Here is a 14,782-nt window from a genome sequence, read left to right as displayed (position 1 = left end):
CCTGTGTTGATTTCGAATGATCATCGTACATCAATTAATCTCTTTTTAGTAGTCAAGCCTAAGATTATGTATTTATTTTTCTTTCTTTTATTCCCCACAAATTTGCACGCTTGCTATCGCAAACACACCTCCTCACCCAGTGTAAAGATAAATAATTAAGACAAAAATAACTAAAAGAAAATAATAAAGAACAATTAATGAAAACATGGACAGACATTTGGATAAATACACTGTAAAGAATGTCTGTAAAAGACTGTAAAATTGCTACAGGAAAAAACTTTAATTGATTAATGAGTATTAACTGTAAAATATACAGTAAAAAATTAAATATACTGTAATACATAGGCCTATAATATATTAGTTTTTACGATAACATGTTGTAAAAATGACATTTTTTAGATGTAAAAAGTATGCTTTTCCTGTATAATTAATGGTAAAAATGTACATTATGTTTAACAAGACACATGTACTTTTTACAGTAAAGAATTGTTAAAATTACAGTAAAAAACAATAATAGGGCATTCCCACAATTCATCATTTCATTATAATTTATGGGAATAGTTAGTTTCTTCTTATTTAAATATCAGTAATGTACATTGGGGTGTTCTGTTTTATATTTAATGTAATTTAATGTTTACTGCATTATTTTAATTTCACATGCAACCCTGATGGTGTTTAACGTTTGTGTGCGTGACACTGAGCACTGTCTCTGCGTGTGTATTGGTCATTGCTCCTGGAATAACTACTTTTGATGAACATTTTTTACGGTGATTAACAATATTTTATAAAGTAAAAAACATACTTTTTTGTCTCAGAAGGTTCATATTAAGTTAATGACTTTTATTTATTTATTTTTACTGTAAATTTAACAGATTTCTTTTTTCTTTCTTTCACAATGCCGGCGTGGTCATGTAAATTATAACAGTTTTAAACTGTAAAATGTGGTTGTTCTGTAAAGTTGTTTAAATTTGACATATTGTTTATTTACAGCTGCCAGTTTTTTTTTTTTTTTTTGTGTGTGTGTGTTTGAAAACTTCAGGATTTTTTTTTAGGCTACAAACAAATACATATCCATCCAGCCAGCCGACCAGATAAATTCCTTCAAACAGGTTTTAAAGGGCAAAGCAACATTCAAATGACAAGAAGAATTGATAGTGTCAACTTTATTGTTTCAGTGACATTTTAAAGAGTTAAATGTTTCTATGAGCAATTTTACAGCATGATGCCATTGTAATAGTTACATTAGTAGTACATAAAAATGTTTTAGATAAAAGCATAGATCATATCAAACTTTTAGTCGATGTCAAATATTTTGACCCAGTTTTTGTAATTCCTAAATTGCTTGCGATGAGAACACACCCGGCATTATGGTCTTCGTTATATTGTGAAGGGTTTAGTTCAGTAAAACATCCTGTATGTGAATAAAAAGCTTGAGATCAGTGTAATTTCAGTTTAAGAATCCTTTTATTTACCATTCCACATGTACACTTGCAAACAATTCACGAGAAAAAAGGAAGAAGAGTGAAAAGGGGACCGTGATGCTATTGTTGCGACTTTGACAGACCACTTCACATGACGAATGTTTAGTTATTCACACATGCATTTAGTGCAAATGTTGTAACAGAAAGTGCATAGCCAACAGCTTAAGCATGACAGCTCATTAACCCAACACAAGGAGGACAATTTTACCAACAAGTACAGAACTGCAGGGTACGGAAGTCTGAAGAGATCCACAGCTTTTTCCGCCTTTTAAAAACACACAATTTGTCTAATTTTTTTAATCTTATTTACATGTTTGAAATAATAGGGATATATTAATATGGACATCCAAGTATATGGCACAATTCACTGCTAACTGATCCTCATTTCAATATGAAAAACATAAACTGAATTGTTGTTTAGCTGCTGCGTAAAACAACCTTCTTAAGTTTAAGGCTGTCACTAAACCATTTATGCAACAAAAATACTGTCATGGAGTTCTCCACCACCCAAAAAAAAAAAAAAAAAAATTAAAAATGCAATTAAATAAAAAAATCCAGCTATAATTTTATCTTAATTTTTTTTCATTGTTATCTCAAAAAGTCTCACGTGCAAATGATCTATATTTGTGATGACGACGAAGACGCCCCTTGATTTTCATTTGAGTTTCCCAGGAACTGGCCAGAGGCACCGATATATAACCTTGAACGCATTGGCCATTTCTGAAAGACAAAATAAAAACGATAAATAGAGACAATTATTCACCATCTTAAATGTATCATAGCATAAATTATTCGTGCATAAAAGTGGGATTTTTCAACCTTGAACAAAAATTATGTAAGTCAATTTTGAAAAGCATTTAAAATATTTTGTCGTTTTATAGGCTACATTTATAGCCAATATATATATATATATATATATATATATATATATATATATATATATATATATATATATATATATATATATATATATATATATATCATGTTGTTTGCACACATTAGACAACGTGATTTACTATGCAATTTACCAGAGGATTAAGACTTACTTTCACGGGATGTAAGTAACCGTCTCCTTTGAGTGAGTTTAAAGCTTCAGTTTGTTTTGTGTTTTCCCCCTCTTCCATTCCCTCCTCTTGCAAGGTTCTCGTTAAATGCGCTATGTATGTGGTTGCCAATATCAAAACGTCAAGTTTGGATAGTTTGGTGTCCGGTGGCACCGATGGTAATGTTCTCTGTAGCTCGAGGAACGCGTGTCTGAGGGTCTGCACGCGACTTCTCTCGCGCGCCGCGTTGGCTGCTGCCGGTCGCCCTCTGCCACCAAGGCCACTGGACGGGACCACCCTGGAGCGAGACAAGGAGCTGTCCGCTGAGAGCGTGTCAGGACTGGGGCTTGAGTTGGGGCTGGATGCGGGACTGTCATCCATAACTGTCACAGAACCATTGCCATCCATATGGATTGTCTGTCTTCCGACTTCTTTATCTAGATAATTATATAGTAACACACGTGTTAACACGTGCAAACAGATTTAAACATTCTCAGGCATATACACTTTTATATAGCCTATAGTATGCAAAAAAAAAAAAAAAAAAAGGTTGGTTAAGCATCATATGATATATAATCTACCCGTTATTTTTATTGTTAGCTTGTTAGTAAAAAATAAATACAAATAAAAACTTTTTTTTATATTCAATTTTTTTTACTGTGAGTTGCCCATATTTTCATAAAATAATTGTAGCCAGACAAGATTAATAGATCTTATGCAATCTCTACCACAGACATGTTAAGTAGACTTGATAGTTATTGTAATGTTGGTTATTTAGAAGTTACTCAAATCAACAGAAAAGCATACCTGTATTGTCGTTTGTGTGCTGTCCTAAAAACCAAACGTCATTAAAACTTGTTCTCATGCATAAAGTTTGGTTCCGCTGCTCGGCAAAAGCTCGGTAGTGAAAGAAACAGTCACTTTCCCTTTGCAAAAATATACAAATATCCAGTCACAGCAGAAAGTAGAGATATATGTCCGTGCACACGCAGAGTCCTCACCTGAATGAGTGCGTAAAGTCTCAGGAGTCTCTAATTTATTGGAAAACACAAAGAGCTGACAAGTGTTTCACTCCGGTGTAATTAATCAAAAGCCTTTAAACTCTGGCAACTGGAGCGCCGCTGTTTTCCCTTCGCATCAGTAGGAGGGCACAGAACATTTTCCGACGCCAGAGGCAGCATTTTTCGTCCACACAGTTTTTAACTCACATTGCTGTTCAAACCACAACTTCAGAAAATTATGTGAAATATTGTTTAAGCAAGAAAGAAATAGGCTATTCTTGTCCTCTCGATTTTGCTTTGTTCAGTGAAAAAATATGTGGTCGTCGTGATTAAACATTTAATAATGTTCAAGCTGCCAAAGAGATCATTATAATTATGAACTATCAGATTCATGCTCTAACTGCACAGTCCTGTCAACAATATGAGACTCTTCGTTAACATCTAAAAAAATAGAATATTGGTGGTATATTTAGAACCGCAGACAATGTTTGTGCAACTTCATTTTCTGGGACAAAGCCAATAAATAAACCCTAAACACTGCAATCAACTGGCAAGCATGAGGAAATTCTTGTGAGACTCCTAAATTAATCATTCTGTTTTCCAAAGTCCGCAAACGGAGATGTGGGAGAATTAATGAATGGAATTATTCATAACATGTACATCTCAGACTGTTCTTAATAAACATTGTTTTTGTTAGGATGAAGTAACAGTATTGCCCCCTGGCCAATAATTATAAAGCAGAGCAAATGAGGTTAAGTAAGCTTCTCTGCCTAATTACTCTACATCTTTCAGAGGTTATACCCTGGTGTAGTTATTACACTCAAATATGCAGGTATTACGTTCATACGCTCACCTTACAGTGCGTATACCCTGCTAACACACACACACACACACACACACACACACACACACACACACACACACACACACACACACACACACACACACACACACAATCATGTTTTTTATTGCTTTGACTAGACCAATGCTTGAAGTTGATTAGCCTATTGCATATTAAATAAGTTGACATAATTTGAAAAAAAAAAACCCCAAAAAAAACAGTTCTGTCAGAATCTGTCTGTTATGATTCTATGGGTTTGAATCTAAATTACTGCATTGTATAATGCATTATAATATGCATTAATATATGCATTATTTGTTAAAATACCAAGTTTCACAATCGGTCAGTTATTAATGCTGTGGTGCTGCAAATATCCACAACAGAAAAATGTTTGATTGTTTGATGAAAAAAATTATAAGTAACTAAAATCAAAGCTTAAAATTGTTTTTATTATGAGAGACTAGATGTACCATAATCTGTGATTTAATCTTGAGATTTGGTTATTTAATTTCCTTTTTTCCCCTCGACGATCTAACTATCAAAATTAAATTAAATTTAGGCTGTGAAATTTTATAATATATTTTATGAATTAAATATTTTACTATATCTAAAAGTCTTGCATAATAACACTGAATAACGTATCCTTGAATCCTAAACAATGTACAAAACGTAATTATGCCTTTTTGTGAATGTAATTTTTGAATTATTGGTTTAAAATTTTAGTCGTAATTTGCTGGTATATATATATATATATATATATATATATATATATATATATATAAAAACTTCAACATTTTAAAAATTATATTTATTACTGACAAGTACACAGACAAAATATTTGAAACAGAATTTCAGAAATAGTATCTTCAAATAGAATTTGACAATGCACACCTTCAAACAAGACAGTGTAACAGACATTTCAAGAGAGTGTTTTGTTACAAAAGGGTAAAACTGCTAAAACATTTATATTTCATACAAGTGACTATAAGACAGTGGACAGAGTTGAAAAACTCATTCACATTCTTGAGAGCGTTCAGGAAAATCCCTGAAATAAGCATTCCTTAGTCTAATTCAATAGAGCCATTTAAGGACACTAAACAATTTTTTTTACTTATTTGTCTTAGATTTTCAGGGTCTGCTACTCCTCACCAGAATATTCTGCCGCTTTGACCTGTGAACAATTGCAGTCATGAATTGACAAATAAAAATACATAAAAAAAGACATAAATATGCTCATCACTTCATCACTTGTTAATTTCTTCTAGACAATAATTCAAATAATTTAAGATTGTTGTGTGATTCATTAATAGGAATGTAAAAAAGCCAAGAATATTGTAAATTCACTATGCATATGTAAAATGCATGTAAAGTGCATACACTCTAAAATACGCTTCTGTAAATGATCTCTACACAACCTTCTATTACTGGACCATCTGATTAGGGCTTTACACTCTGCAATTCAGCATTCTCATCATTCATATTCCTCATACAGTAATACTGATGCTGATTACAGTTTCTCTCACTAGATATAGAGATATCCTGCTCATATTTATGATAGATACGTCAATGGACCATTTCTGCATTTCAAATGCCACACGCTGATAAAGAAACTAAAGTGATAACCTAATGTATATTTGAATTAACATGTCTAGGAAATGAGACATCAAAGGGATATGATTTCTGCAGTAGAACTAGCTGATGTTAATTTACACAGAGTAGCGTAGAACTATGGTTAACCTCAGGCCAGTTCTAAAGGAAAAAGCTGTTTATTTGCATTGGTGGGAAAATCAGACTTATGAGTCATATAACTTGACAAATAGCAGGCATTTATACAGCATGTCTGAAGGAAGCAAATGAGCAGTTACATTAAGAACATTTTCTCTCCCTGTACATGTGAGTTTTAGGTATTTTTTTTTATATAAGCAAATGTAAATTGTTCATACCTTCCTCCTCTGCTGACTGCTCGAATTTGGTCTTGCCGAAATTTTACACCAGGCCTCCTATAATCTGACGGGTTAAGAGAGCTGGTGTGGTCACAGGCAAAGGGATGTTGGGGGCCCATGTGAAAATCAGCTGAAGCAAAACATGGAGTGAGCCACATATCTTTTCATGGAATGGAGAAATCATGACACATGGGACATGCATGGCAAATGTAACCACAAGCTGATGATATAAAATGCTGCAATGCCATAAATAGCGCTTTGACTAATACGAGAAATGCAGCAACAATAACAAGAAAAAGCTCCTTGTAAAAGTAAATGATTGTAAATATTAACAAGAACAATTTATCAATTTGACTGTAATGTACTCAACACAGAAATGTAATTCATAATATAAATGCTGCAGTAAGTCATTTATATTATACTTTTATTTTTTTGTTAATAAATAATATGATTAAACAATGAAACAGCAATGCTCATACATACTTGTAACTGGAGTTGTGATTTGTCCTTTCCTATCCCCTAGTTTCTTCTTTGCACCTTTAGAGGCTTTCCAGTTGATGAGAAACTGTCTAGACAACTCATTTATTTGTTTTCCATCAAGGTCCTCTAAACATAAAAAAAATACAAAAAGAAAAGTTTTTTGTGCATTGTTTAAACGCAACAGAGTTATTAGTAACAATTATCAATCATAAGGACAACACTAATAAAAAATACATCATTAAATTATTTTAGTATATTAATACATAAACATTTAATGATAGGACTAACAATAATGTGTGATTAGTCAAATCATTCAGAAGGCCAACGATTCATATAATCAATAAATTATTTTTTTAATTAAAAGCACACAAGTACGCTTATTTTTCTCACCTAAAACTTTGCAGACAGTTATTAATCTGTCCCTGTATTTAGGTTTGTGACTCACAGGATTTCTACTCAGATCCAGTAGATGTAGTTGACACCACTGGCTGAACACAGTCTCTAACTCCTGAAAGCAAAAAGGCATAGTCGATAAAGGCATTCAATTTCATTTTACACTTTAAATTACCTAACCCTAACCTAACCTACATTATTTTTATAGGGATAAAAAATTTATCTCAAATTTCCCAATTGCATGCTTGCAAAATATTGTAACACTGAGCAGATTTAGCAGCTCAATATAAAACATATTTAGCCCAAGATGTGCAGGCTAAAATATTGTAATGGCATCATATTTAAGACAAATAGGCCACAAGGACAAAAAACAATTCAGAGGATGGAAGTGTAAACAAGACATCAGCTTGCTTTAATAAATACTGTCACTTGGACTGCGTGACTAACAAGTTCCCCTGGGCAATAGTCCTCAAGCATGTTGCCTGCAGTGTATGTTTATCTAAGGACACATTAATCCAGGCTGGAAATATGAATACTCTCTGGACACGCTCTGATTGTTCATTGCCTTCCTGTCTCAACTAAAGTGCTTCCACTTTTCAGTCCGCGTGCAATCAGCTCTAGCGGGACCCCAGCGAGCCACACGCTCTCAAGCTTTGATAAATGATCGTGTCAGGTCTGTCACTCTGAGGGCTTGGCTGGGAACTGCCCAGCGCCAAATTGCCCTCCAATGCGCAGGAGTGCTCAATGCACTCCTGACTGGGCTCTTTCCAGCCCCATACTGGACTAATGATGGCCAGTTATGAACCTGTATTTGACCAGAGCTTCGATCCCTATCTGCACTGTCTGGCCATGCGCCACTAACAGCCTCTGCAGTACCCATTTGTCACTCGGCTGACTGCCTGTCATAATCTTTTTTAAAAATCCATAATGTTTCCTCTGGAATTGGACCAAGATGCGTAAAGGAGGAATTGATCCTTTGGGTGCTGTCGTCACTAAATCAATAATGGCAAAGGGGTTGTATAAATTAAAGGAGATATCTGCTAAACATGAAAGCTTCCTCTGACACATGGATCACTATTATCGGTGGCAGTTGCTGATAGGATTGTCTTTTGTGCTGTTGGCCAAAGTTACTGCTAAGCTACTTGTAGTGTTACTTCTTACACTTACGTTAGTGTTTGGAAAGCATTCCTTGTCCACTGTCAAATCAATAGGCTGGAAAGGGCCAGAAAATCACTTTTCCAGAATAAGTTATATTTCAGCTTTTTTTTTCCCAAAAAGGAAGCTATATTTGAGTCAAAATATTTTTGTAATACAAGGCTGAAGTTATAAGGGGCATTGAGCTTATTTCAGAGGAAAGTCAGTTCACTAAAGAAGGAGGAAAACTTGTGCTTGTTTAAATTGTCAGCAGAAATTGTCCCTGGAGACCAGCCTGCTGATTTGCTGAATAATTTTGACCCTGTGTAAGTCTGCAGACTGCTGGCAGGATTTGTAGGATTATGTTTTAGCACTGCTCTCCTTCTATAATTTCACTCTTCATATTTTTCTACAGGAATTAATTTATAATTCCTATAGGAGCATGCTACTTAAATAAAATTATAATTTTTATAAAATGGCTATTCTTTGGATTTTTGGAAATGTAGAAGAGAGGATATTTTTACCTGTATGTCCTGTAGCTGGTTATCAGCAGCAAAAAGATGGGTCAATTTTTTGAGAGGAGCCATGTCCCATATCTCATCAATGTTATTTTTGCTGATATTTAGAATGCACAGAGATTCCTGGAAGGATGAAATTTGATATTGTTGTCATTAGACATTTAAAAGTTTAAACCAGTCCCACTTCTGAGGAATCAATGAAGATTTCACTGAGTTAGTCAAAGGGGTGCATTAAGGGATGTTTTTTTGGGGGGGGGGGAAATTGGGTGCACTTACACTTGCAATTTCATTAATTATCAAAATAAACAAAATTCCCAACTTTGCAGTTTGTTTATCTATAACCTAGGCGGTAAACATTCCCTGTTGATTTGTCAAACCAGTAGCAGACACAGAGACCTCTTTTAACCTCATCGAATTTTGCACAGAACTTCTTTGATACAAATCTTGGTACATTGGTGTTTTAGCTTCATCTATCTAAGCTATGCCTCTCATCTGACAGCAAACTCACAAGATGCTTCAGGACAATGTGCTATTTGAATCTAAATCATAAAACACCCTCTGCAAGGTTCTGTAGACTTCAAGGCTTGCAGTTAATGTGCACTGCGGTGTATGAATATGAAATGCTGCAATGAGTTACTCACAGAGAGGCTGGAAATAGAACGGGGGTCAAAAACCAGCTTTTCTCCACGGGGCAGTTTCTGGCCTTCAATATGCAGCTCCTTCAGACTTTTCAACTCCTCTAAACCCTCAACCACAATGATGCTATTTCCTCCCAGGAACCTCAAAAATAGAAATATTAGCAGCTAACACCTAAGGCCCTTTCCTTAATTACAAGTCCACTACATTTCAATAGAAAATATTAACATCAATGCACGCAGGAATGCTACTGTGAAATAGTAAATACATCCAGCCCAAATATGTTGCTAGAATATTTTTAGATACTTACAGTTTGGAGAGCTTGTGTAGAGATGAGAGGTTCTCAATGTGAGAGATATTGTTATTCTGCATGTATAAGTGTGTAAGGTTTGAGGCAAATCCCAAATTGCAGATTTCTGATATTTGGTTATCATATAGGTAAAGGACAGTAAGGTTTTTGCACATTGATAGATCATCCTATATGTTTGAGATGGGAAAACAAAATAATAAATAAACAACAACAATATAATATTAATTTGATGTCAATTAGAATTTATATTAGAATTTAAATATTACATTTATTTTCAAAGGTAAAAAAAAACTTACAATGTCCTCTATATTTTTGTTTGAGAAGTTGAGATGGGTCAGTTTCTTAAGGTATTGCTGGAGAGATTCACTTCTGCTGATTTTAAAATTATTGCTTGATTTAGCAATCAGTTGCACTGTCAGACGAACCATAATGACTTTGTCTGCAAAATATGTCCAGATTTCTCTTTGGCAACTGTATGGTAAGAAGACGATGATGCCAGCATGTCAAGGAAATAAGGTGATTAATGAGAACCACAAATCTGAATCACTATACAAGAAAATATGATTGACTAGTTTTTAGAGGATTGACCTCTTAATATGTGGCTGTATGGATTTTAAATGTCTTCGAATGGGTTTTGATTTTAAATGTCTTTAAATGGGTTTTAAATGTATAATTGATGGAGTCAATTATTTGCTGTGAGAAGATCATTATTTCTACGATGTTACATACTTGAGAGACAGAAACAGTCAATTGACCCTCAAACCTTTATCAAGCTACATATTATCTTTGAATAGTAAGAATGAGGCCAAAGGTGAAAGAGCCATGGGACCTAACCTAAGATTATTGTCAAGGTAGATCAGTTTCCCATGAAAAAAAGAGCCCGATCCCCTTGAGGTTAACAATGTCTAAGCTTGACCCTGCAAATCTGCATGCTGTATTTTTGCAGAATATTCCGAGCCCTGTGAAACACCTATCACAGAAAAAAGCATTTATGTTGCTTGTTCAATTTACTTAATTAAAATAAACTAAAGCAATACAATTCTAGAACATTTTGTCACAACTTGATTTAATTGTGTTCTATCCATTTACATTTTTAAAATGGAAGTTAACTTAATCCATTTGAGTTGGGACTGCATGAACACTTTTTGTGGTGTTAATTTTGATGAAACTGGGCAAGGGATTTCCATCTTCCCAGCATGCTTTTAAATTAAGTTGGACCAACATGAGAACATTTATTAAATCAACTTAAGTAATTTGAGTTTGATGAACCTAATGAAGTTGAGTTTAAACTACTTTAGTATATTAATTTGATGTAATCCAAATAAATAATGTAGGTTCAATGAAAATAACAATCTGAATGAAAGACACTAAATTACTTGTTAAAACTTTCTACAATTAAATTAAGTATATATAATGACTTAATTTTTTAGTTTTCTGCATTATGTCATCACGGCAACAACGTTGTAAAATTGGACATAAATTTATACCGAAAAGGTTCGTAAGAGATTGTTTTGTTTACGTCTTAAATACTTTTGAAAGAGTGAGTATTGTAATGTTCAGAGATTGGCTCTATTCACTTCCATTTTATTTAAGTGCCTCACTGTAACCCAGATTTTGTTCTTTTTAAATAGAGGGAGAAGTCAAAATAAATGTTTGTGGTAATAAACATTATGCCAAAAATGCTGTGGTTTGAGGTAAACTTGTATTGAACCTGCAATATTCCTTTAAAGGGATAGTCAAGCCCCCCCCCCCAAAAAAAAAAAACAATTATCTCATTATTTACTCACCCTCATTATATCTTAAGTATGACTTTCTTTCTTCACCAGAACACATTTGGAAAAAAGAAAAAAAAGAAGAAAAATCTTAACTCAGTAGGTCCTTAAGATGCAAGTGAATGGAGATTTCTCTTTTGAAGCTCCAAAAATCACAGACATTCAGCATAAAAATCATCCATACGACAGCAGCTGTTAAATTAATGTCTTCTAAAGCGACATGATTGCTTTTGGTGAGAAAAAGATAAATAATAAGTGATGTAATCACATTGGCATTGAAACACGTGAGAACTAATGCAAGTGCGTCACAGCAGGTCTGTTTACAAGTGAGAAGGAGGAACCCTGTCCTGTAGCTTAGTTGATTTAGGCTTAGATCTGTATTTATCTATTTCTTTACTCACAATGGTATGTCTCAACTGAGTGCAGAATGTGAGATTACCTCTGTATTATGGCAATGCGAATATGCCTCATGAGAGACTAACTCCACTCTCTCATGAAGCTTACCGGAAGCGATGATTTAGAATTAAAAGTACTTAAATATTAATATTTTCTCACCAAAAGAGATCATGTCACTTTAGAAGACATTAATTTAACCGCTGGAGTTGTATCGATGACATTTATGCTGACTGTATGTGATTTTTGGAGGTTCAAAAGCGAAATCTCCATTCACTTGCATTTTAAGGACCTGATTTTAAGCTGATATATTTTTCTATTTTTTTTTCTTCAAATGTGTTCTGGTGAAGAATGAAAGTCATACACAACTTGGATATCACGAATGTAAGTAAATAATGAGAGAATTTTACTTTTATGTGAACTATCCCTTTAAGTTTACCTGAAAGACCTCCTTAGCAAGACTTTGGATGATATTTTATTCCCTGTGCTTAGGTTCTCTCTACACTGTCTTGACAACCATTGACAATGCACACTAGGACAAAAATAAAGGGAATACATACATCAACACATGACAGCAGGTCGGTTTTTACACTTGATCTTAAAGCAGCAGGCTGCAGGAAGATGACATAGGGAGCCTATTAAAATCAATACCTTTCTGTGGTAAAACTCTAGGGAGCTGCAGAGACAGCCGTCAATCATTATAATATATTGCAGTATGTTTAACATAACTCCCTTATAATAAATAAAGAAAAGCAAGTTAGGCGTGTAAAGAATATAAATGCAAACTAAAAGGCATACTGGCATTTTTGTTTCGGTACAGATATAACAATGAAGCGTCTGATTCAGTAGCAAAAGTTATTACTCTGGATCTCCTGGCATTACATACCTTAATGCAGCCAGCAGTCCGTCATAGCTAATGTTGTATATTAACTGTCATCACCTATGAACGCCAGCTGTTTTGCTCGCTGTAAACGTTTTTTCATTTCCTATCCTCTTGTCTCGACTTTGTTTAGGAAACGAGAGTCGCTGTTGCTATGGCAACAGGACGCACGAGCGCGAGGTCAGTTTGCACGCGCCAAAATTGATTGGGAGGGCCATTCAAATCTGAAGTAGAAAGGAGTTTACAGGAGTGTCGACAGAGAAGGATTTCTTTGCTATGTTTTACTTGGTAAATTCTACACTAAATTGATTAAAAGTTTTTGATTGCAGCAGTGTTGGGTGTTATGCATTATTAAGTATTGCCTTACTATAAGTAAATTGGGAAAATTTTCCTTGTAAAAAAAGTAAAGTAAGGGATTACTATTCATTTTTAGTCATTTAATTACAGTTACTTCTGATGTAATTGCATTAAATACTGTACAGACTATAGAACAATTCAATTTAAAACAATAGTGAATTTAAAATCAGAATTTAAGGTCAAATGATAAAATAGATGTTTTCTAATTTAACGCTGCCCCCTTAATTCTTTGACCAGTTCAAATATAAATTATTTGATTTTAAATTATTTATTTAAAAGAATTAATAGACCAATACAAGAACATACATCAACAGTTCATCTGGTTGAGGCTGATTTGGGTTTTAGAATGTAATTAGTAATACGTAATGTAATTACTTTTCTGACAGAGTAATTAGTACAGTAATCTAATTACACTGTAGAAGATGTCATTAGTAGTTAGTAATTAATTACTTTTTTGAGTAACTTATCCAACACTGATGATGAGTAATGTAGAACAAACTTTTAACAAAGGAATTACAACGAACACATGGTTCAGAATCTACTGTACTCAGGCAGAAATGAACTGAACATGTGCACTGTGCATTATATTATTTCAAGAGTAAGTAACACAGGCAAGAAAACAATGTTGTGAGATAATTTGGCAATTTTTCTCAAAAATAATAATAATTTAATTTAAGTTATTGGTATGCAACCAGTGCACCCTTTTACCTTTTTAGCATTCATTACAAGTATTTGAAAACAGGATTTAAGCCACATTTGTTTCAGTCAAAAAAACATTTACTTGCTTGGCTGATACTAATATTATGAAATTATTGAGAGAGATTTTATCTTTATATCGATATGTTCATGTAAATGCACAGAAAAAGAAACATTCTTGTCTAGAATTAGATGGGATACTGTTACAGGTTCCAGAATTGCTGAGTATATTTATTTTGACAACATTAGTTTCACTCAAGCTCAAGACTGCAGTTGCATTTTTGCCCTTTGTGTTTTGCAGGAGAGAGAGAGAGAGAGAGAGAGAGAGAGAGAGAGAGAGAGAGAGAGAGAGAGAGAGAGAGAGAGAGAGAGAGAGAGAGAGAGAGACATTTTGGGGAAGAAAAACTAAGAGTTAAACCAAACCAGGGCCACCCTTGTGGTTTAAAGGAGACAAGAAGACCCTCAAGCATTTACTTCCTGAAATCAGAAACCATGTTTATCAGCTTCAGCTGATGGAACTGAACCTTTTACCTCACTCATTCCAAGCTCAAATTGCTGCCCCTAAAAATGCATATCAGTTGTGGTGAAGTGGGTTTAATCACGGTGTTGAACCATGTATTGTTATATACTGTGGAGGAATGTGCTTCCTGAGACTGCGCGACTTGCCTCCATTTATGCATGCAGAGCACTTGGCAGAAAGGAAATGTTGCTTTGGCTGGTTTAGGGATGTAGGAGGGGAGTTCTCCCCCTTCAGACTCTCCTCTGGGGCACTGAGCATGTTTCAGCTCCTTATTGCCATGTTTGTTGAAATTATTATATGGTCCAAAGAAAACATCAGTGCTACCAAATTTCTGAGGATGTATACGGGGTCATTGGTCCCATAGGCTGTAGTCTAACAGGAGCC

The 14,782-nt window shown here is 34.3% G+C and overlaps 2 protein-coding genes across 3 annotated transcripts; both read right to left on the bottom strand.

Moving 5' to 3' along the window:
* Positions 1-1,675: 1,675 nt before the first annotated feature.
* Positions 1,676-5,424, bottom strand: LOC127635018 (transcription factor 24-like). Its single transcript, XM_052114819.1, has 3 exons — positions 5,343-5,424; positions 2,528-2,961; positions 1,676-2,201 (listed from the first exon to the last, which is right to left on the bottom strand). The coding sequence occupies exons 1-3, from the start codon at positions 5,422-5,424 to the stop codon at positions 2,100-2,102; spliced, it is 618 nt and encodes a 205-aa protein (XP_051970779.1). The 3' UTR covers positions 1,676-2,099.
* LOC127635344 (protein phosphatase 1 regulatory subunit 42-like) lies at positions 5,259-12,966 on the bottom strand. 2 transcript variants are annotated; one of them, XM_052115306.1, is made up of 10 exons: positions 12,832-12,966; positions 12,506-12,556; positions 10,077-10,251; positions 9,781-9,947; positions 9,476-9,614; positions 8,841-8,957; positions 7,180-7,297; positions 6,793-6,915; positions 6,310-6,439; positions 5,259-5,537 (listed from the first exon to the last, which is right to left on the bottom strand). In XM_052115306.1, exons 3-10 carry the CDS (start codon positions 10,206-10,208, stop codon positions 5,495-5,497), a joined length of 969 nt encoding a protein of 322 aa, XP_051971266.1. In that variant the 5' UTR covers positions 10,209-10,251; positions 12,506-12,556; positions 12,832-12,966; the 3' UTR covers positions 5,259-5,494. The 2 variants fall into 2 exon arrangements, with proteins under 2 accessions (XP_051971266.1, XP_051971267.1); XM_052115307.1 differs by lacking the exon at positions 12,506-12,556 and having other exon boundaries at positions 12,832-12,870.
* Positions 12,967-14,782: the final 1,816 nt, after the last annotated feature.

Source organism: Xyrauchen texanus, chromosome 42, assembly GCF_025860055.1.
Source record: "Xyrauchen texanus isolate HMW12.3.18 chromosome 42, RBS_HiC_50CHRs, whole genome shotgun sequence".
In the NCBI taxonomy this organism is placed as follows: Eukaryota; Metazoa; Chordata; class Actinopteri; order Cypriniformes; family Catostomidae; genus Xyrauchen; species Xyrauchen texanus.
The sequence above is the reverse complement of the archived record's forward strand: the minus strand, read 5'-3'. Positions and strand labels throughout refer to the sequence as shown.

Bases quoted from the DNA above. Each gene is read 5' to 3' on its own strand.
- LOC127635018 (XM_052114819.1), bottom strand. From the start codon at position 5,424: ATGCTTATTTCAGGGATTTTCCTGAACGCTCTCAAGAATGTGAATGAG. The intron at 2,962-5,342 runs GTATGAAATATA...ATAATTATCTAG, and splicing joins CCACTGTCTTATAGTCACTT to ATAAAGAAGTCGGAAGACAG. The intron at 2,202-2,527 runs GTAAGTCTTAAT...TTTGTCTTTCAG, and splicing joins GTTACTTACATCCCGTGAAA to AAATGGCCAATGCGTTCAAG.
- LOC127635344 (XM_052115306.1), bottom strand. From the start codon at position 10,208: ATGGTTCGTCTGACAGTGCAACTGATTGCTAAATCAAGCAATAATTTT. The intron at 6,916-7,179 runs GTGAGAAAAATA...TTTTATGTTTAG, and splicing joins AACTGTCTGCAAAGTTTTAG to AGGACCTTGATGGAAAACAA. The intron at 6,440-6,792 runs GTATGTATGAGC...GTTTTGCTTCAG, and splicing joins AATCACAACTCCAGTTACAA to CTGATTTTCACATGGGCCCC.